This window comes from Electrophorus electricus, chromosome 22 (assembly GCF_041902795.1).
Source record: "Electrophorus electricus isolate QZ-2024a chromosome 22, ASM4190279v1, whole genome shotgun sequence".
In the NCBI taxonomy this organism is placed as follows: domain Eukaryota; kingdom Metazoa; phylum Chordata; class Actinopteri; order Gymnotiformes; family Gymnotidae; genus Electrophorus; species Electrophorus electricus.
Window position 1 is genome coordinate 17,343,124 of NC_137518.1, and position 21,911 is coordinate 17,365,034.

Genomic DNA, 21,911 nt, shown 5'->3' on the forward strand with positions numbered 1-21,911 from the left:
TTGATCTGTCTAAGGTGACCAATGGCTGTATTGGTATGTGTATTTAAGAGGTTGTTTTTGTGTCAGACCTGTGTGAGAGACCATGGATCGATTTCCTGTTAGACTAATTCTCTTATGCTTCATATCTTTCTGTGCCAGTTCCTATGCCACCAAGAGGGTAAGTTCAAATATCTGTCAAAATAGGGAACATATGCTATAGGAATTATTTTTGCAGTTTTAATTAGCATAGGACAGCTGAAAATGTTCAAAAAAGATTCTTATAAACTTGAATTCCTATGATTTGGGCAATCATTAAACAGCAACTAAAAGAAACTAAAACTAAAAAGACATGAATTCCTTTTGCTTTTCACTTTTTGCTGTTGTACTGCACAAACTTCTTATCAGTTATTTTAAAAGTCCTCAAAACCACATTTAGTAACAAAAACAATCTGCTATCAGCAGATCCAAATAACAATACCTAATAATCATAAAGCATTATTTAACATACTATCAAATGTAGATATTTATAAACCTTTTCATCTAGAGTCCATAGTTATAGCTTTGTTTACTCTTTTTGTGGATTCCTGAGTGTGTAAACACTTTCTGAGTGCAAAACCTCAGGGAGAGAGACAGAGAGAAGTTGCTTTAAACAAAATTAATATAGCTTGCGGCCTTGATGCTTCTTTAAAAATGTAGGTTCTGTAGAAAAATTTCACCTTCAAAACACCTTGAAAAAAAACACCTTGATTGTGATGACAATAGTGTAAGAAAAATGGACTGTCCCTTAAAATGCAAATGGGATTCAACATGACTGATTCTACTACTATTTACTACTATTTGTCCTTACCACAGGAGCAAGATGTTGACATCTACAGCTTCCACATCAATTCCACAGTAACCAGTCGCTACGCCATCACAGTCATCACAAGCCGTGTGGCAAACCGGCTCAACAGCTCCAAAGAGATTCACTTCCAGGTCAAGATACCCAAGAATGCTTTCATCAGTAAATTCAAACTGTACGTCTATGTAATTGATCTTAAACATGGTGGGCTCATGAATAGTTGATTATCTTTGACTGGTTAGTTTATGGAGTGGCTCACACAAAATCAACAAATCAAAAGCAATCACTGTGAGAGATAAACCATGGAGTGTTTAAGCATCTAACTGTACATGTTTGAGGCTGCATTGGATGATTTTTCAGTGCTGAAAACTGTTTAACAGATTGTTGACAAAGATAGATTTATGAGACAACACAGTCTCTGTCTTTGTATGTGACACAAGCAAAAAAAATTAATTCAACCTCCGTATAAATACATTAGGTTGTCATACTATTTAGACAGCTAGCTAATTATGCTACCTAGTTACTTCCTTGGAGCTTGACTGAGGCTGACGTTACCTATACTGTCTACTTGCTTTTGAATAGTAAGTTAAAACCATGGAGCATTTAGTCATCTAATTATATATGTTGTTCTTAAACAAACTGATTTTAACAGATTGAATACATAAATGTCAAATGATATTTCAATGGTGAACAAGCTAGATTTGCTAGCTAGGTAGTTACTTAGAGTAAAAGTCTAGGATTTTTGGAATTTGTTGTTTCATGACCTTGTTTTGCTTAAGCGGGATTTGAATGAGATGACAGTAGTGACAGTAGTGTTTGAGAGTCACGGTATGTCAGTTCTATCTATTGACCTTTTCTTATTCGCCTATGCCAAGGTAAATACAGTTTTCCACTCTACAGTACCTTTAAAGGATATAAAGGTAAAGGTTTTCATGTGAGGATACTTTTGTCTTACATTGAACTCCACTGCAAACATATTATTCAGAAAACCCATGTAACATCTTGCTTGATATATACTTTTTTCATGAGGTAACAATGATCTCCTATGACAGGCCTTTATAATAGATATTACCAAAGCAAAATATATATGGGTCTTTCAGTGTTGCCTTTTATTTGTTTGTTTGTCTTAGTAATGGAATCCTCACAATGCAGAGCTTCATTTCCAATGTAGAATTCAAATTCTAAAAGTGAGAATCCAGTTTCATACAATCAAGGGATAGTAGTGATCAATTCCAAATACAGAGTGCAGAACTGAGAGAGAGAGTAAAAATTCTGATGTGTCATGTCTCATCCCCAGGACCACAGAAGGAAAGACATATGATGGGGTTGTGAAGCAGAAAGAAGAGGCTCAGCAGCAATACAGTCAGGCTGTGTCTCGTGGAGAAAGTGCCGGAATGGTCAGGTACCACAAAAAAAATATGACTAATAAATAAATAAAATAATAGTGCAAAAATACAGCCACAAGCAGTGATCCCCTGTATTCAATCACAATTTTGCAAATAAGGCAAAATAAGGCACCATTCTGGAGAAAGTGTCGGAATGGTCAGGTACTGTAAAAACAGATTTTACTAAAGTGGCTTGATTACTGACAGTTCTATTTCAGGGAAGGTAACCGAGGAAATGAGCTCAAAATGAATCCATTGAAATCCATGTCAATTTGCCAATATATAATAATCCAACTCATGCTACTCAATAAAATAGTAATCATTAGCTTTAAGTAACTAATTGGGGTTAGTTAGTTAATTAGGGTATACTACCATCAGTGCTAATGCTTTGACCATATGTATGTCCTTATGTGTTCTAGTTCAGTAGGAAGGACTCTGGAGGATTTTAAAACCTCAGTGACAGTGGCTGCATTCAGTAAGGTGACCTTTGAACTCACCTATGAGGAGCTGCTAAAGAGGCGCCTTGGCAAGTATCAGTTACTCATCAATGCCCAACCTATGCAGCCCGTGGCTGACTACAAGGTAAAGATACAAGCCTTGAACAGCATTAATTGGGTGATGAGACAATAAAATATACATGGACCTAAATTATCATTATGATATATAGGAAATTATATGACTTGGTCTTCTGGAGCATCAGAACTTTTTTGATTGTCTTTCACATAGATTGACGTGTACATTCAAGAGAGTCCAGGCATTTCCTTTCTGAAGGTGGAAGGAGAATTGGCTACTCATGAACTGGGCAGTGCTCAAACTACTACTATATTTGACAAAGAGGTGAGAATTTTAGGTTATCTGTATGCCTTTACATTTCCTTCTAATTAGCATTAATTAAAGAAGAGTATAGTCAAGCATGACAATACATACAAAAAATACTACCAAAGACTGAACACACTTCACTTCCACTTAAAATAATTTAATTACATTAATGAGGATGCTTTGTATGTTAAAGATAAACTTGTAATTAGTTGAAGATTGTGATTAGGGATGAAATTCAAAAACATTTAAACCTGTTCATTGTAACCACTGTATTCTTTTGTAATAGCATATGATGGTGAACTTCTACCCTACCCGTGAGCAGCAGACCATGTGTAAGAGATGTAGTGAAAATGGACTGAGTGGAGACCTGCTCATAATATATGATGTAATAAGACCCAAACCCAGTGGAGAACTTCAGGTACTGAATTTTACTATAAAGTACTGTTAAATGTCCACAGGTCAAAACACATATAAAAGAAGAAAGCAAGCAGGAGCATAATCCGTCATTACTTACCGTACTGTAACAATAAGGCTGGCAAAACTCAAATAAGGGACCCATACACTAAGAAAGAACAAAAACAAGAACTAAACCTAGAGCATAAAGAAGGTTTGCTGGCTAGAAACAATGGGGAACCGGAGAATATATTTAAGTGAGGAGGGGAAAAGGAACAGTTATATGTCTGTCATAGGCTCAGTCATGGGAGGGAGACAGAAAAAGTGAGAGACAAGACAATTAGGTGTAGGCGAGGAGGAGAACAAAACCAAACGCACAAGCCTGAGATGAAAGACAGGATTAGACAACATGGAGGGGAGCGAGACTGGGGAAACCATGACATGTGTATTAACAAAAGATGTCATAAAATTAAAGAAGAGTATATCCGTTTTTGTTCAAATTCATTTTTTCTTTCTGCTCTTCGTTATTTACAGGCATCAAATGGCTATTTTGTGCACTACTTTGCACCCACTGATATACAACGCATTCCAAAGAATGTTGTCTTTGTAATTGACAAAAGTGGCTCCATGCGTGGCCAAAAAATTATACAGGTAAACTGCAGCAAACCATATGAATGTGGCGTTCCATACCTTTGTGATTGCTTATTTTGTGAGCTGTTTTCGTACTTTTCATACAAATTTTTATGCTTTTTATATGTTTGCTTGTGAATCTTCAAATTTGATATTTTCTTTTTGCTGGTCATTTATAGAACTGGAATAACCCTTACTATGATTATTAACATGTTATTACTTTTGGTTTAAACATTAAAACATAGGATCAGTCCATAAATCTGTATTTCAAATTTGAAATCTGTTAACTGTATCCATAGCAGAACCAGATTTAATGAAACAAAACAAAACATTTTCTCAGACCCGTTTGGCGATGCTGAAGATTTTGGGAGATCTTACTGGGGATGATTATTTTGGCTTAATCACCTTCGACAGTCAAGTACAAGACTGGAAACCTGAACTCCTCCAAGCCACAGAGAGGAACCTAGATGAAGCAAAGACTTTTGTGAATATGATTAAAGCTCGAGGAGGTAAGATGTACCAGAACTGTGGCCTGGATTAAGATAGTTAATGAAACATTAGGATTAGTTTTAGACATTTAAGAGATTTATTACTTTACAATTACAACACCAAACGCTGGAGGACCAAAAGACCGGCACGGGCCAGCGCGAGCAGGACAGCAGGGGAAGGACAGGGACCAGGACGACGACAGACTCAGGGACGCACACGCTAACTGGGACAGGCACAGACACAAAGAGGGACAAAGTGATGGGTATATTCAGTGTAACAGGGACAGGCACATGAACAGCACCACACAGAGGGTTGCAAAACAGTCCGGGAAAGGGAGACGGAACCCCAACCAGTCCCCCAGTTGTCGGCTGAGTCAGAGACCGACCAGCCTGGGGGGTTTGAGTAGCGGTGGTTGTTCTGGCTTAGGCACATGCGTGTTGGGAAGCACACCAGCTGTTTTGCCCGTTTCTGGGACATGAACTGGTGCCACTGCCTTTTTTCCTCTACGAGGCTTAGGCCTAAGCGCATGAGCTCTGGGGCTGTTCGCCTTAGGGGGAGAAGTGTCTTCCTCTGACGACGACGCCTCCTTGCCAGTCACCCGGGGCCGCTTGCTTACTCCAGAGCGGCATGCTCTGGGCGGAGCCTTAGGTGGAGCCTTGGGTGCTGGAGGCTCGTCACTCTCGGAGTCTGCGATGTCGCTATAAGAGGTAGGGTCCCTATGGAGGACCTTCTCCACCTCCATAGATGGGTCCTCCTCACGATCTGACTCAAAGTCCGACCGCAGACTAATGTCATTATACTCCCCTTTCCTTTCAGAATCCATGTAGAACTCGTGGTAGTCCATGGTGGGGTCATAGAACCCTGCGGAGTCCGACTCCAAGTACTGGACCCCATTGTACCAGTCCTGGTAGTCCGACCCGGGTCCGTATGACTCCGTCGAGTCCGACCCTGGACCAAACTCAGGACCACCCAAAATCCTCCTGCAGCACTCTCCCCTGTGGTGGGGGTGTGCAGGGTGCCCGAGAGAATGGAGGGTTTCCTGCGAGGGCTGTGGGACGGCGTTTGCATCCCTTCTTCTCCTTCCTTTTCTTTCCTTTCGTCCCAGGCATCCTTCAGTGTTTCTGTAACGTAGGAGGTTCCAGCAGGATGCGGGGACGAGTTGCAGACACAAGAACATATATTGATTATCACACATAACATACATCACTAATTAGCTCGCAGGCTAATGGGTCAAACATCGACAACATCCACGATAAGACAAGAGACTTTTATACACGTACGATCAGGATCAGGTGAGAAACACGAGGGAGTGTGACCATGCAGACAAACACACACACACACACACACACACACACACACACACACACACACGGAGACGTTTTGTGGGGAGGGGCCGTACCATGACACCTACATGTTTGATTGAGTGTTGAATTGCTTTCACTTGATACACCTGTCTACTCACCATGCATGTTTACCAGTACATATTTTCACTAAAATTCAATCCATTCCAGTTCCAACCATACTAACCATACCAACCACTGCAAAAATAAAACATATGCCTGCCACTGAAACTCCTTAATTACAAATGATGCCATCAGCATAGTAGGAGCACTATACATGTCTATATGTACTCTTGACATGAGTCTCCCCGTTTGTTGCTTATTAATCAGTTAATGGCTTATCCCTCTTAGGCACAGATATAGATTCTGCAGTGCTGGCAGGGGTGGAGGTCATTAACAGCCACCCACGTCAAGGCTCTGCCTCCATCCTGATCCTACTGACTGATGGAGACCCTACTGCAGGTACAAAATCAGCCACACATATTAATGCACTCACACAAGTACACCATAACCATGAACACAAAATCACTAATACACATACAATCATAGTCTTCAAGTCTGTAGACCTGCCCCGTACTGTATCTTTGTAAACTGTATTTTTGACTTCCTAAATGTCAACCGCTATATCAGTAATTTTACAAGCAGCCCTGCTCCAAAGGCAATGTTTCTGGGCTCCAAATAAAGCACTAGCTGAACAGTACATCTCACAACAGATAAATGAAAAATTTATTCACTCAAACATTTAGTGTATTTTTAATATTTCTAAAAACTCTCCCACAGGTGAAACTAACCCAGAGAGTATTCAGGCCAGTGTGAAAAGTGCCATTCAGGGGAAATTTCCCCTGTACTGTCTGGGGTTTGGATTTGATGTTAGCTTTAATTTCCTGGAGAAAATGGCACTGGAGAATAACGGAGTTGCTCGCAGGATCTATGAGGACTCTGATGCTGACCTTCAGCTGCAGGTAGGAGTATTTTCATTATTTTGGTGCAGTATATTCAAAGTTGCACTATCAGTGCATGATTTCTAAAATAAGTCTTATAAGACTGTCACTTAACAGAGATACGCATATCTTGAAACATGAGAATTTTATTGGGCAAACATTAAAAATGTAGTACAATGACAAAGAATCAAATGGGGCAAACAGTGAAAAGTGAGCTAGGCAACATAAAGTTGGGAAGAACACAAAGATCCACAAAGAATATGACAACATGGCTAAAAACACGCTGCTACTAGCTTGAGAGAGTTTGCAACTGGTGAAAGGCAGTGAGAAGTATAAATGAGGGTGGGAGAATGAGTCTGGGAATGAGGTTCAGGTGAAGGTTATGAGGAGTGCGAACTCAGGCATGGCCAGTGATTAGTAGACGAGCAAAGCAAAGCACTTTAGAGGGATACGGACAGCACAAATTAATTGTATATGATTTTTAATGATTATTTATTTTACAGTAAGCATAACAAGAATAAGAAAAGGATACTTCTTTTAGTTAATTTTGCAAGATTCTTTTGAGGATAGTCTTGTGGTTTTCATGGTACTGTTTATGAAGCTATATTGGTCCTATGTTGGAGTTAAACTATTGTAATTACTTTGTACTTGGTGGGAACGCAAGAAGCAGGCATCACACCAGAAAAACAGGGCCAGTGGCAGCAACTTTTACAGTAACCAGATCATGAGCCAGGGCCTGAGCCATGTTGGGAGCCTTGATCAGGACAAAGACAGAAAGCCTGCTTTAATCAGACATATGCAAATATCTTGGGCCACTGGGCACTCCTTAAAATAGCACTGGCACTGAAAAGGAAAAGAAACAGGAGCTGGAGCTTAAAAGGTGAAGTGGCAGGATACAGGACAGGTGAAGGAACTGGACCCCTCCTCCTGGAGCAGTGGCAGGATACAGGACAGGTGAAGGAACTGGACCCCTCCTCCTGGAGCAGTGGCAGGATACAGGACAGGTGAAGGAACTGGACCCCTCCTCCTGGAGCAGTGGCAGGATACAGGACAGGTGAAGGAACTGGACCCCTCCTCCTGGAGCAGTGGCAGGATACAGGACAGGTGAAGGAACTGGACCCCTCCTCCTGGAGCAGTGGCAGGATACAGGACAGGTGAAGGAACTGGACCCCTCCTCCTGGAGCAGTGGCAGGATACAGGACAGGTGAAGGAACTGGACCCCTCCTCCTGGAGCAGTGGCAGGATACAGGACAGGTGAAGGAACTGGACCCCTCCTCCTGGAGCAGTGGCAGGATACAGGACAGGTGAAGGAACTGGACCCCTCCTCCTGGAGCAGTGGCAGGATACAGGACAGGTGAAGGAACTGGACCCCTCCTCCTGGAGCAGTGGCAGGATACAGGACAGGTGAAGGAACTGGACCCCTCCTCCTGGAGCAGTGGCAGGAACAGAAACCATGTCTGCAGAAGAAGAAGAGAGGCCGGGACTAGAACTGGGATCAGAAATGGAAATGTGAGAACAGGAACAGGTCAAATCCAACAAGGGAATCCCTGCAGAGGATCTCTTCAGTCTATGACGAGAACTTGTTCTCGCAGCATGAAAGGAATTACTTCTCCTATTTAGGGTAATTCAAAAACCATTGTCATTATAGTAGTCCATGGACAATAATGTGGAAATTAATTAAATAAAACAAGATAACAATCACAAGAACAATAGATAAGTGCAGAAAACAAAAGACGGGTGAACAATGTAGGAGGGTAACCAAAAATAACTGACTAGGAATACAAGGCAATGCAATGGTCAAGAGGGAAAAACTCAGTACACGTGAAAACACTGAAAGGCAGGGGGATATAAAACATGAGACAGGGCAGAGACAAAATGCAACAGAAAATTTTTTTGTTAAAAAGACGTGGTGCTAGATTCACGGAAACCTCAGTGCCAGAAGAGGGAACCTTGACATGTTCTCTAGTAATTTCTGTAAACTTCACTTTTATGTTCTGCTTTTTGTACTATGTGAGGAAATGTGTGTAAAATACATTGAAAGTTCCTCAGCATCTGAGGAATCTGAGTATACATAAACATATACAGTATGTAGTATAGATGTGGATCTCCAAATATTTACAATACATGTTCATGTGTGTTGAATAGTAAATAAAGGTATTACATTGCTTAATTTGCTGTAAATAAATATAGTTTGTATATTTGGCAGGGTTTCTTTGAGGAGATTGCCACCCCATTGTTAACTGATGTCCAAATGAATTATGTTGGAGCAGAAAATGTCACCCAGGCCAGTTTTACGCAGTACTACAATGGCTCAGAGATTGTAGTGGCTGGTCAAATCACAGACAACAGCCTGGAGACTTTTCAAACGGAGGTCATCGCAATCTCAGTAAGATGATCCCAGCCAGTTACATGTTTTAACTGAACAACTGGACCACTGGAATTTTGGACCTTGAATTTGATTTTGGATTCTTCATGATGATCTCTCCTATATTTTCTCTCTTATTTATCTTACCTTTTGCAGAAACACAATAATGTGACCTACCAAGATTCTGTATCTATAATAGATTTCACTGATGTTTTGCCTGAAGATGAAAACTTTATCCAGAGACTCTGGGCCTACCTTACAGTGAAACAGCTGCTGGACAGACAGTGAGTGGACCAGATATGCTAAGTGGAGTATACTATATTATGTGCATGAATGTATGTGTAAATAGGAATTTGCGCATAATTGGAGCAACAAGGTAACATTTACCTGACACATTTTATCCAAAGCAACTTACAATTATGACTGAATACAATTTGAGCAATTGAGGGTTAAGGGCCTTGATCAGAGGCCCAACAGTGGCAACCCACAACCTCCCAATTGCAAAGCAAGTACCTTAACCACTGAGCTACCACTGCCCTGTGCACTCTTTTAATACAAGAAAATAACATGTGTGTGCCACTTATCATTTTCTCACATCAATGTTGTAATCATTTAAGACTTGGAACATGTTACATATCCAGGAAATAAAAAATCTCTGCTTGTGTAAGAACAAGAAGCAAACCATAACTCCTTTTCAGTTGGAAATTTCAAATAAAAAATGTCAGAATGTTAACATTTTCTAGTTATGGCATTTTTGAGAATTAAGCTGAATTTTTCAGATAAATTTGTAAGATTTATTTTCCTGGGATTTAGGTTAACTCTTAGTGATCATGAAAAGGAGATGGTGAGGAAAAAAGCCCTGTATCTCTCTCTCAAGTACAAGTTTGTGACACCACTCACCTCTATGGTGGTCACCAAACCGCAAGAAGAGCAGACACAGGTCGCCCACAAGCCGAGCGAGGAGGAGAGTAAGCATGGTGAGAGTCCCTGTTTTTAAAGTGCAAATATGGACAGTTGAAATTGACTGTCAAAAGAGTGAATTCTTCCCCAGAAAAATGAAAATTGGGTATATAAGGACAGTCATCTTTTTTTTCATGCAAAATAATGAAGACTTAAACATAAAGACTTTAAAAAGGAAAACTTGTTTGATTTGGGCTGATTGTTTGATTACTTGTTTGTTTTGTTGCTTTGTTTGTCTGTTTGTTAGGATAATTTTCCTCACCATTTTTTTATCTGAATGAAGCTTTTGAACAGTGTAAACTTGAGGACTATGGGAGACAGGTATAGGTAACACAAACACCTTTTTATTTCTCAAAAAAGAAAGGAAATAAAACATAAAACTTACTTTCTATGTATACATACTTGTATCAAACTTAAAAACAAATTTAACTGAAATAGCTACAGTTTGAGCCAGCTGTTTGGTGACTCCGTTTCTCTTCCACCATAGTTCATTGAAATCTTTCCTCCAGTGCAGCTACTGGATCAGGGCAAGGTCAGAACAGAGGACAGAAGGGCATCCCAACAGACAGTATCAGAGGCTGAGGACTGTCCACTTGATGGGGTGGCATTGCTTTTCAATAACGCTGTACTTAGTCTCTTGCGCTGACAGCTTTTGATAACGTATACCACCAGTTGATCCTTCCCCTTGATCACCTGGGCCAAACAGCCCTGCAGACAGTTGTCATATAAGGAGGCATTTGGCACACACAAGCTCCAAAGACTCAAACAGAAGATTAACCCACTGGTGTAACCCTGATGGTGTGCAGAAAGCAGTTTTTCATGCGATACTGGAGTTAACGGGATTTGCCAGTATTGCTTTATTAAACACAGCATTGAGGACAAGCAAGCAGAACCCTTCATTGAGCAGCTCATCAATACATTAAGATAGGCATCGAATTTAGGGACCAAATTTAAACAGACACCGACTATAGACAACACAGAACCAAATGGTTCTGGGCTTAGGAATCAGCACTATGGAACTGCTCTTTGATTACACCCATGTTGAGCATAGCCTTGAACTCATCCCGAGCCACCTAAGATGTATGAGTGTCTGAGTGTCTGCGGGTGATCTTAATGTCCATGCAATGATTTCCGTGCAGCCAGGAAGTGATGAAAACACATCCACAAATTCTGTGTGCAACATCTGTTTTTTGAGATAGAGAAAGATGGCTGTTGCAACAGACCAAAATGGGATTTTAGGATCCTCTGGTCCTAATTAATCTTTCTCAGGAAACACTATCATCAGAGTAACAGGGACTGACTCTTTCCATGGTTTCAGGACATTGAGGTGGTGCATCACCTCTATTGGTTCAGTTTACTTTATGGTTGAGTAATTTAGAACTCAATGTCAGGAGCAACATGGGCACACTCTATCCCAGCGCAAGTTCACATAGCTTGTGTATGTGGGTTTGCTCTCAGGCTTGGGAAGTGCCATGGAAGAGTGCCTCCACAGCTCTGTGTGCTGAGATGTTGCAGTGTTGAGTGACAATCCAATTCAAAGACCAATTCAAAATCCAAATACAAAGACCAATACAAAGTGATTCTCTCATGGCCTGAAGAGATCCATGCTAATTCTTTCAACTGGGAGGGATGGGGCCACAACGGCACTTGTCGGATGACCGGAGATTAACGAGCTGACATATTTGGCATAACACACCATCTATGAACACTGCCTTGAATGTCCAACCAATAGAAGTGGGCCGTTAAGTGGTTTAATGGCTTATGCTGTCCTAAGTGCCCTGCCATGGGATTGTTATAAGATGCATGGAAAATATTTTCCCTGTGTCTCATAGGTGCCTGTGTAACTAGTTCTTCTGTCTGAATGTCCTGGGTCACTCAGTGTAGTTCCCAAAATGAGGTGGTGTGTGATGAAAGGACTAACTGCTATTTGGATACTGTCCTTTTCCCCCTGAAATCAATAGTAACAGCCAGTAGAAGGTGAGCGAAGGATTGTTCTCATACCACTGTATCCACAGACTCAGAGTCTCGTTCTGGAATAAAAAGCTATTGCATACAACAGTCTTGGAGGTGCTGCACGAAAGGGTATATAGCACCTCGGAAACATAGTGTTGCTCTGACATACTGCTGACCTTTTGAACGATGACTATGCTCAGTGCGTAATACTCCAGCTGCCCCATTATGGGCAGCTGCTGAGCTGAGAGCTTGGATTTCTGTTTCCTGCAGCCATCTAGCAGCAGCTGCCGCATGCTCAAAGAGCTCCACTATTGCATCAGGTTCATCCTGTAGAGTAATATTTGAGAAGAGTGTGGGTGACATAGCTGGGGCACTAGGGCAATGCAGCAGCCACTGCAGAACTTGGTGATCTGTGGCTTGCTTTTTGGCAAAGGTCTCAAAGCGTAGGAGCTGCTCTCTTTGCAGATGGAGGAGTGCATGATGTTGACAGTTTTGCAGACTAGCAAGGCTCTTGTTGATTTCACCCAGCAGAGAAAACCAGATCATAACATATGTGTTCCATTCCCAGGTTTCAGGGCCACTGTAATGGTTTCTGTGTCAGGTAGGGAGGACGACTACAGGAGTAGTATACAACACAAGCTCATTTTGATCCTCAACAAGGAAATAAAATTAAACATACAACCCCCCCACCCCCCAAAAAAAAGAGTTAGTACTTTGCTGTCTAGCTATACAGAGTGTACTTGATCTTTTTGCATAGGGCTTTGAGTGGTCATATGTAATGCTTCTTAAATGGGAGCTTCGAGTTGTTACATAAGGAGTTGTTACGTAACAGCAGATACGTAATGCCTCTGCATTAGGAGTGTGTGTGTGTGTGTGTGTGTGTGTGTGTGTGTGTGTGTGTGTGTGTGTGTGTGTGTGTGTGTGTGTGTGTGTGTGTGTAGTGGTTGAATTGGCTTTAGTAAAGTTTTCTTTGTAGTGTTGGCATAAAGCCCACCCTGAAGAAACACTCCTGTTTTGTTGGTTTATGTCATTGCTATATATGTATATTTGTATGTGTTTTTGTTACTGTATACAAAAGAAGAAGAAAAACCATAGCAATACATAATTGAAAACCCGGTAGAGAGTGTGCCTCAGGGTTATTTTGTATGTTGGTCCCTTTTGGGTCCCAGAGAATCGAGCTCATGAGAAGTGTCAGTAATAGAGCCATAACATGTAATTAGAACAATAAAACATGTTTTAAAGTTACCAAAAGTCAAAATATGTATTACATATGCCAAAGTAGAGTGAACAGTATCTTGTAAAACTAGATATGAGAGACTCACAAAGTGTATTTTTTTCTCCTCTGTAACAGAACATAAAACGGCACACAGGGTCGGGCACTATCCAGGTTTGTTTTGGTTTCTATGTTTTTGCAGGTGCACCCGATTTTAATTACCCACTAGTTCACCTCAGTTGCTTCTCCACCCTGCAGACAACACTCGGCTTTGCCCCCTCTGACACAATGAAAAAAAAAAAAAAAGGTTTTGGGATATCGGAAATTGTTTATTTACCATATTAATTCATAGAATATGTGCTCTGTCATACATATATAACCTTTAAAGCTGAGATGAACACAAGATCACCCAATGTCATAGCATTACCTTCATATTAAATTCATATTAAAATTTATGTTTTCAGTGGTGTGTGGAAGCAGGTTGCAGGAGGCAGTTTTTTGAATGCATTTTATTTGTTATTTGTTGAAAGAATAACATAAACAGAACAATTAAAAACAAAAATCAAAAGCCATGTCAGAGTGATTCTTATCTTATTAAACCAGGTATGAGAGGCTCATATGTATTTTTTCTTCTCTGTTACAGGGTTACATTCTCGCCTGAAGCATGTGATCAAGCCAATGAAGAGTATATCAGGTTCATTTTGGTTTGGTTTTTATGTTTTTGCTTTGTCTGTATGTTTGTTTACTTACTTGCTTAGTGTGGAATTTAAAATCTTAAGTTAGGTATGAGGGTCTCAGTATGTGTGATGTCTTCTCTGTTACAGATCCACCTGGTGTATCTTCCATTTTAGCTGAAAGTCCCAGAGAAATGTCAAACATCTTAATTTCACCTAAATGTAATTCTTTTCAATCATATGCTTTTATAACTGGTGTGAACAGAATGCTGATTTTTCTTATATTACCTTTGTTTTATTTATGCAATCTTGGAGGCTCCAGTCACCATAAGCGTACTTATTTTCCTTTACATGATGTTTGATGTTGTAGCGTTAATGACAGTATGCTAAGTGAGCTAAAAGCAGAATTTTGTTTCTATTAGTTCTGCTGTTTGTTCAGAAGTTATTGCTCCAAAGCAAAAATTGTACTGATTTACATTTATTTCTTCAGATTCAATTTCAAGATTATCTGCTCTTGCTGTTGAACGAAGTAAGTGTCTGTGATAATCGTGCTGTATCTCTCATATGCTGTTATGACTGAGCCTTTTACTTCCATTGCTATAGTTTATTTTCTATTTTTAAAAAACAACAACAACAAAAAACAGCCATGAAAGTAGACTGGGCTCTTGCGCAAACTCTTACAGCATCAGGCAGCCTACTGAAAGAAAAACAGGGTTTCAGCAGGCTATATTCAATGAGACGAAGGTGCTACTAATTTTAATTACCCACTGATTAATGCAGGTTCCCTCTCGGCTTTGCAGACAATGCTTAGCAATGCTCCTGCTGCCACAATAATACAACCATTTTGAAATGTTTTGTTGCTGATTGCAGAGACATTTTCTCAGAACATTTACTTTAGTTATAGCTGTCAGGATATAAACAGTTCAACCCAAGATTTAAAATAAATCAGAAAATTAATCTGTAATAAATTGTGTTTGAGATAATAATAATAATAATAATAATAATAATAATAAAACACCGCCACATCGGTGTTGTCTCTGTGAACTGATTTGAGTTCTTTCTTTAAATACATATTCTTTATTATCCTGCGTTTCTGCAAGTGCTAAATCAGCTGTTTTGTTTTCTCTTGTTTAATTCACAGGTGACCTTCCCGTTCTTCTTACTGCAGGTAGATTTTACAATGCGTAAAGTTAACATAAAGTTTCAAATGTTCGTTACATTATCATATTTTTCCCTGGCTCCATTATTTTCCTTTCACTGTTACACATTACCGCACACGCAATATGCAAAATGACTTCACACCACACGTTATGCCTCAACAAAAAAAGGTGTGGTGTGAAATGAATGACTATTGCATGTTTGCGTGTGCGTGAACTGATAGGAAAAGGAAGCTGCAAGGGAAAAATAAAACGATGTGTTTATTAGATTTTGTGCTGCATGCTGGTTTTACCTTCAGATGTGACCTGGCCAAAACAAACACCAAACAACCTACTTTACAAAAACTGTTGAGTTTAGCTCAAGCAAAAAAGGCAGAGAAAGGGCCAACTTAAACACTTGTATCCCAACTATTCCAAAATCATTCCAAAATGTTTGATGTTGGAGCTGTAATGGCAGTATGCTAAGCAGGCTAAAAGCAGAATTTTGTTTCTGTTAGTGAAGATTGCAGGTGAGTAACTGCCAGAGGTGGGTAGAGCCAAATATTGTACTCAAGTAAAAGTACTGTTACTTTAAAATAGTAATTACTCAAGTAGAAGTAAAAGTAGTCATTTAAAGTATTACTTAAGTAAAAATAAGAAAGTATCTGTTAAAAGGCTACTCAAGTGAGTTACTTCATCGGAACACATTTAATAACACAAGGCAACAACATATGCATGTGTGTTTCACAAACTAAATTATGAGGTCTTCATAGTTCTTTCTATACTGATTTCAAATCTGTTTTAAAGATGTTTCTCAGGCATGGTTTTTAAGTGAATTTTACAAGTATATGTTAGTTATAAACAAAGCTGTTATTATACTTAAAATATGCACAATTGTGAACATCCCTCTTAAGTGTCCAGTAATAGTTTGCCAACATAAAGGGTACCACTTTCCTTGGTACCAGTTTTCTAGTATAAATAACAACATATGAGTATAATCGGGTGTAAACTATTCATCCTATCTAAGCAGACAGCTAAAAGCACGTTGGTGCTTTTGGTGTTTTTAAGGAACAAAAAAACTGTGATTATTTGGATTCAGCATGCAAAAATACTTTATAAACAGCTGTTTTTCTTTGCTCTGGTCATTGTCCTGCTTAGTTCATGTGCTAAGTTTAAGCTATATGAGGCATATAACAAGTCACAAGCATCACATTGGATTTGGTGATAACTTGTACAGTTTTTGGCAACATTCCCAGCTCTTGCCTGTGACGAAGGCAGCAGAGAGGAAGTGAGAGTTGAAGTTCCATCAACAGGTTCGTTATTCATTTTATCAAAAGCAGCGATGACGAGTCTAGTGGCTTTTCAGGAGCGGAGTAGCATCTCTCCAGCAGGCTTGTATGGTCTTGACCGCTAATGTGCAGCGCTGTCCCTCCGAACCTGTGGGTGTATAAATACGCGTAATGTTTAATGAGGTGCAGGTGTCTCCTGTCTGAAGACAGGTGATTGCGAGCGGGGAAGGTGGACAGTATGGTCCTGGTCTGGCAGGGACGTGTGTCCCCCTGTAGGGGACCAGTCAACCGTGACATTGCCCAAGGTCACTTACTGGACATTTTAGTTACTTTTCATTATATTTTCATTGCAATTAGCTGACCTATTAGTCAGACCAGTTGGCTAAATAGATATCCTATGTTGCATAGTTAACAACTGCACCTGTACGTGGTCCAAAGCAGTATCAGTATAGAAAATCAATAACCTTAATTTTATAACCTTGAACCCTTATAATCTAGAAAGTATGCCTCGGTATGGGGTATGCATTCCTGCACACAATGCCGCTCTTATTTTTCTGCTGCTTGTAGTTTATAGCTACATAGCTAGCTAGCCATTTTTTCTTAGAATGTCACTGATTTCAGACCACACTTGTGTGCATTTTGTGAGAGAAGCCAGTTTCACAAACAGATATGTGAGCCTTAAAGAAAAGAATATATTGCAAACTAACTTTCAAAAATGTAATAATTTGAGTCCCATGGTGGAAAATGTGCCTGTTCGTTGTTCCTTATGTTGGTCTACAGTCCAAGTTATCTAACTTACTAGAGCAAAATGGTGGCATTCAGTGATCATCTTTAGGGATTTCACTAACTCTCCCACACATGACAGGTTGTTGCAAAATATAAAATTTATTTTAAAATGTAATGGAAGGAACATTGATGAATATAATGGAGTGAAAGCAGAGTAAAACATTTTTGACATTGCATATGTACTCGAGTATAAAGTACCCTTTTTTAAAACAACTCTTAAAAGTACAATTTGTTCAAAAATTTAATTAAGTAAACATAATGGAGTAAATATAACACATTACTACCAACCTCTGGTAACTGCAGTGTACTGTAGTAAGAAATGTAGAGATATTCAAAATTGTTGTGAAGAAAAGTTTCCAGAGAACTATGATGCTTCAGGCAGATGTCCTTCCTCAGTTGTGTAAGCAAAGTGCTTCTGAATTAGTAGTAGCAGGAACAAGTTTGTATATGAAAAAGTAGATGTTTAAGTCATAACATTAATTCCATGGGGTTCAGAGTTATTTTAATGGCTGTGTTAATAAATTTACTTGTACCATATCAGTACATCAGTAAAACTGCATCACTTTTTAAGGATCCTCCATTTATCTCCTACTGAAGGGACAAAAACATCAGAGACATAGTTGTTAAGAGTAAGATAAATGATCATTCAAATAATGGCTGTGGTACTGTATGTTTATTGCCCAGCCACTAAAATATAGCTGCCACAATAGGATCAATTGTCATCAGACATTCCTCCTCATGCATCCCTGTGGGAGTTGTCTACTGCATTACTTGTAAGAGATGTAATCAGCTTTATATTGGAGAAACCAAGATAGGTTTTACTGATTGGATTGTTGAACACCTTCAGACCATCAGAATTAAAGATTTGTAGTTTCCAGTGGCAAGGCATCTTAATACTAATGGACACCAAATTAATGACTTGTCTGTTTGCATTGACTGTTGTTGCTATGGCAGCAATCAAATTAGTAAGCTGAAAGGAAAACACTACTTGCAACTTTACACTACTTTACATCTACACTACTTGCAGTTTTAGAACCTCATGGAATGAATGTTATGATTTAAACATCTACTTTTTCTTATACAAATTGATTCCTCCTACTACTAATTCAGAGGGACTTAGCTTGCACAGCTGATGAAGGACCTCTTCAAAATGTCTGGAAACGCTGTGTACTTCACTACAATTTTAAATATCTCTCTCTCTCTCTCTCTCTCTCTCTCTCTCTCTCTCTCTCTCTCTCTCTCTCTCTCTCTCTCTCTCTCAAACATGAAGTTAGCATGAACTCGGCCATCTCTGTCACTGGCATCCCTTGGTAGGCCAAATGGCATCATTCACACACACAAATGAGGCTTGGAACATGAGAACAGGGTTGGGCAGAGTGGAGGTATATCACTCAGTAACTGGTCTGGGCTGAAACAGACTCACAGAGACAGAGCTCAGCACTTATATATGAGAATTGCACAGCATGAAATCTAACAGCTGATCTTAAGTTTAATTATCTACAAAAAGATGCCAATTCTCCCTCTCTCCCCCAGCGGGTGGTGTGAGGTTCATAATTTCTGCCCAACCTAAGCCAATCTGTTATGACATGCCTGCAGACCATAAACTTCGCCTCCTGCAGGACTCCTCTTCAAGTGAGGCATTTTACAACATTTATTCTCACATTCACTTGTTTTATGTTTTTGTTCATTTGTGTTCAGCAGTATGGTGATTAGAATACTGATGTTCTTATTCCCTCTGGTTCTTTTCCTGCTCTGCAGATTTCTCCATGAATGGCGAGCTCTCATCCAATGGCTTCAACCTAATTTTTCTTCATTACAAAACAGACCACCTCATGCTTAGCACCAAAGAAATCCATTACTATGATGGCCAGAAGCATCAGATATTTACATGGGGGCAGCCCAAAAAGCATGAGACAGACAGGTAAAAAAGAAACTGTGTCTGAAGTGGATTTGCCCTGCATGCATGGTACTGTAATTACTTACTCATGGCCCTGGGACTGACAGTTTTGTTCTTTCAGTTTGTCTCTGAATCTGCTACAAAACAATCAAATGGATGTCACCATGGGAACTGTGTGTGTTGGTGTCCTGCGTCATGAGAAAGATGGAGACACATTTCTGTGGCCAGTTGTTAAACAACCACCAAGCAACATGCACACAAAAAGTGTTTTAGGTAAGAGGAATGAGGAAAAACATAATATCATTTATTAAGGTAGTGAAACTTACAATTTTTTTATTTAAAACTTATTTATAAGCTTTTAATTCATAATTAGAGTTACTGAAAGCAGCATCTTATGGAATCCATATTCAACTGAATTCATGGTGTTCAGTAGGCCAAAAGAAGTCTTGTACACTATTTGATAGATGTACCTAATAAGCAAATGTTGCCAAATTTGTTGAATTTCACATGAACTAAGAAATAATGACAAGTACAGCCATTTAATCTGCCTTTAGCCTTAACCTTTACAATTGATTGGTTTGTGCACATTCCTGTAAATTAGTCATTGTGTAGTCTTCCTGGTTGTACATAATGTGGTTGCCGTCCTGAAGAACACAGTGACTATTGCTGCAGTAATAAATGTCCATCTGTCTTTCTTTTTCAAGGAGTACTCCATCTTCATTACACAGAACAGGGATCAAAGATCAAACTCAAAGATCAGGAGACAAAGGCAACATGGTAAATTCAATAAATGCTGATATAATTAATTTATAGATCTAATAACTGGTGTTTTTAATCACATATTTATTATATTTGTAGGAGCACTGCCACAGACTATCAAAACTCTTCCACCCCTACTGTGCAATGTTGGCTTGTACCATTCCAGTTTGCCCTGCAGGGAGAGCTCTCTGACTTCAAAGTGTTGCAGCTGTAGCTTTATTTTCTAAAGATACTCTTTAAAGCTGATTTTGACAAAAATACTAATAATTATCTCTGCACATTTGCTATTTCATTTTATTTCAATATTTTGATCACCCCTTGTTTATCTACCAGAATTTGAATGATGTAATACGTATAGTATGCCTATTACACAAATGACAACCTGAATAAATGAAAAATATAGACTGGCTGTGGGACCCTGACTTCATAGTATATTGCATAGCAAACAATCTTGACTGGCTAATGTATTACATAAATATCAATACGAATTCCATACTACATTTTAAAAATATTGGATGTGTTTTTTAACCTGTTTGATTTTGTAATATTCAACAGTTTATGATTATTTTTCTCATCTGAGGAAGAACCGCTGATGGCTGTGATTTTAAACATATGAAAATTATGTTTTGAATAACATGTATGTTTCTAGTAGTTGATTCAGTCTTGAAATTGCTCTGGTTTTGTTGATTTGTCTGTATTTTTTGCTCCCCCCTTCACGGCACAAAAAATAATAAAACTACCTAAATGGTTTGTTCATTATCTCCAGTTAAAGCGCAGAACAAGCTTTCCTTTTGTAGCGGTGCCCTCATGCCATAGCCACAATGAAGTTTATCTCCTCGATATGTTCTCCCCATGTACCCTCTATATGCTAGCACGTTTTTAGATACCTAATCCCAAAACCCTTTGGTGTGACTCTCTTCTTAACCTTCATGCGGCTTCTAGGTTCTCACTTATGAAGTTTTTATCACTACAGTAGCCCACTTTTGCCAGAGATTTACCATTTGAGTAAACATAATTAGGCTTTTGTAAAATAAATGTGCACAGCAGAAACCAGGTACAATACAGGCAACTGGTGTGGGCAATATGTGAAGCTATAACTCTTATATAATTGTCATCTCTGGTTAATTAATGCTTAGAAATATATGGTATCAAAAGACTGTCTAGAAAGCTAAGATTTACACAAAATAGTTACTGAAAGACTCTTCCAAACTTCAATTCACCCTACTCACTTAACCAGCTCTGCTAGAGAAGCTCATTCAAATCTACATTCAGGTTTGAATAAACAAGTTGCTACATGCATATGACAGACTCCTCTGCAACCACAGCTGATCCAGGATACTGTTTCAGTGAAACACTGAGCGCAGGATAGGCAGCGTCCAATATATGACAAACAGGATGCAGCAGCAGAAGGGTTACTAAAGCCACTTTCATCTTAGAAATGGACAGAGGAGCAACTATTAGCAATAATGCATACTGCAACTAAGTATGTGTCACTACTGATAACAAAGGAGGTCTCACCAAAGTATGGGACATGACTGGTGCAAGAACAAATATGTCTTCGCAGTGTTATTGTGTGATAATGAAGAAGTCCCTAGAATAAGTATGCACAGACGTAGCTCTTCAGATTGGAGTAAATTAAGGCTTATTACCTTCAGTATTTGAGTTTAAAAGCCATTTGTGAGAGAATGTTAAATGGTAAAGATATATGGCATTGATGAGCAAAAATATCCTATTTTACTTGTTAATTTTTTGCGATATCACCCTATCAGGATAGATTTGTACATCTACAAATAATGATCCAGGAACTCTACATGATAGCATTGTTTTACTTTTAAAGCATAAAGCAGTGCTATAGTTGATGTCATACAGTAACAAATTCTTCAGGAGTATGAACACAATTCTTAACAGCATCGATTATAACCATTTGGTGCTTGGCCCTGTTAAGCCTGCTTGATGTTCCTTTCACTCATGAACAAACAGCATTTTGTTTGATTTTATTGCAGTTATTTTTAGAGCAGTTGTTTAAAGGTTTTCAGGGATGAAGGGGTGTTGTCGTTCATCT

At 39.2% G+C, this 21,911-nt stretch overlaps 1 protein-coding gene across 1 annotated transcript; it reads left to right on the forward strand.

Annotated features, from left to right (window-relative positions):
* On the forward strand, positions 1-20,599 carry LOC113583805 (inter-alpha-trypsin inhibitor heavy chain H3-like). Its single transcript, XM_081705584.1, has 23 exons — positions 1-157; positions 832-995; positions 2,118-2,222; positions 2,625-2,787; positions 2,932-3,042; positions 3,311-3,442; positions 3,952-4,068; positions 4,388-4,556; positions 6,228-6,338; positions 6,657-6,838; positions 9,024-9,203; positions 9,339-9,466; positions 9,996-10,159; positions 13,447-13,482; positions 13,952-14,002; positions 14,133-14,204; positions 14,473-14,511; positions 15,124-15,150; positions 18,727-18,825; positions 18,952-19,114; positions 19,212-19,363; positions 19,795-19,867; positions 19,949-20,599. Exons 1-23 carry the CDS (start codon positions 83-85, stop codon positions 20,061-20,063), a joined length of 2,628 nt encoding a protein of 875 aa, XP_081561710.1. The 5' UTR covers positions 1-82; the 3' UTR covers positions 20,064-20,599.
* The last annotated feature ends 1,312 nt before the right edge of the window (positions 20,600-21,911 follow it).

What these genes read in the sequence shown, in the direction of transcription:
- LOC113583805 (XM_081705584.1), top strand. Translation starts at nt 83, where the DNA reads ATGGATCGATTTCCTGTTAGACTAATTCTCTTATGCTTCATATCTTTC. An exon ending in CGAGGAGGAGAGTAAGCATG is followed by an intron (nt 10,160 to 13,446) that starts GTGAGAGTCCCT and finishes CCTCTGTAACAG; the next exon opens with AACATAAAACGGCACACAGG. An exon ending in TCCCGTTCTTCTTACTGCAG is followed by an intron (nt 15,151 to 18,726) that starts GTAGATTTTACA and finishes TCTCTCCCCCAG; the next exon opens with CGGGTGGTGTGAGGTTCATA.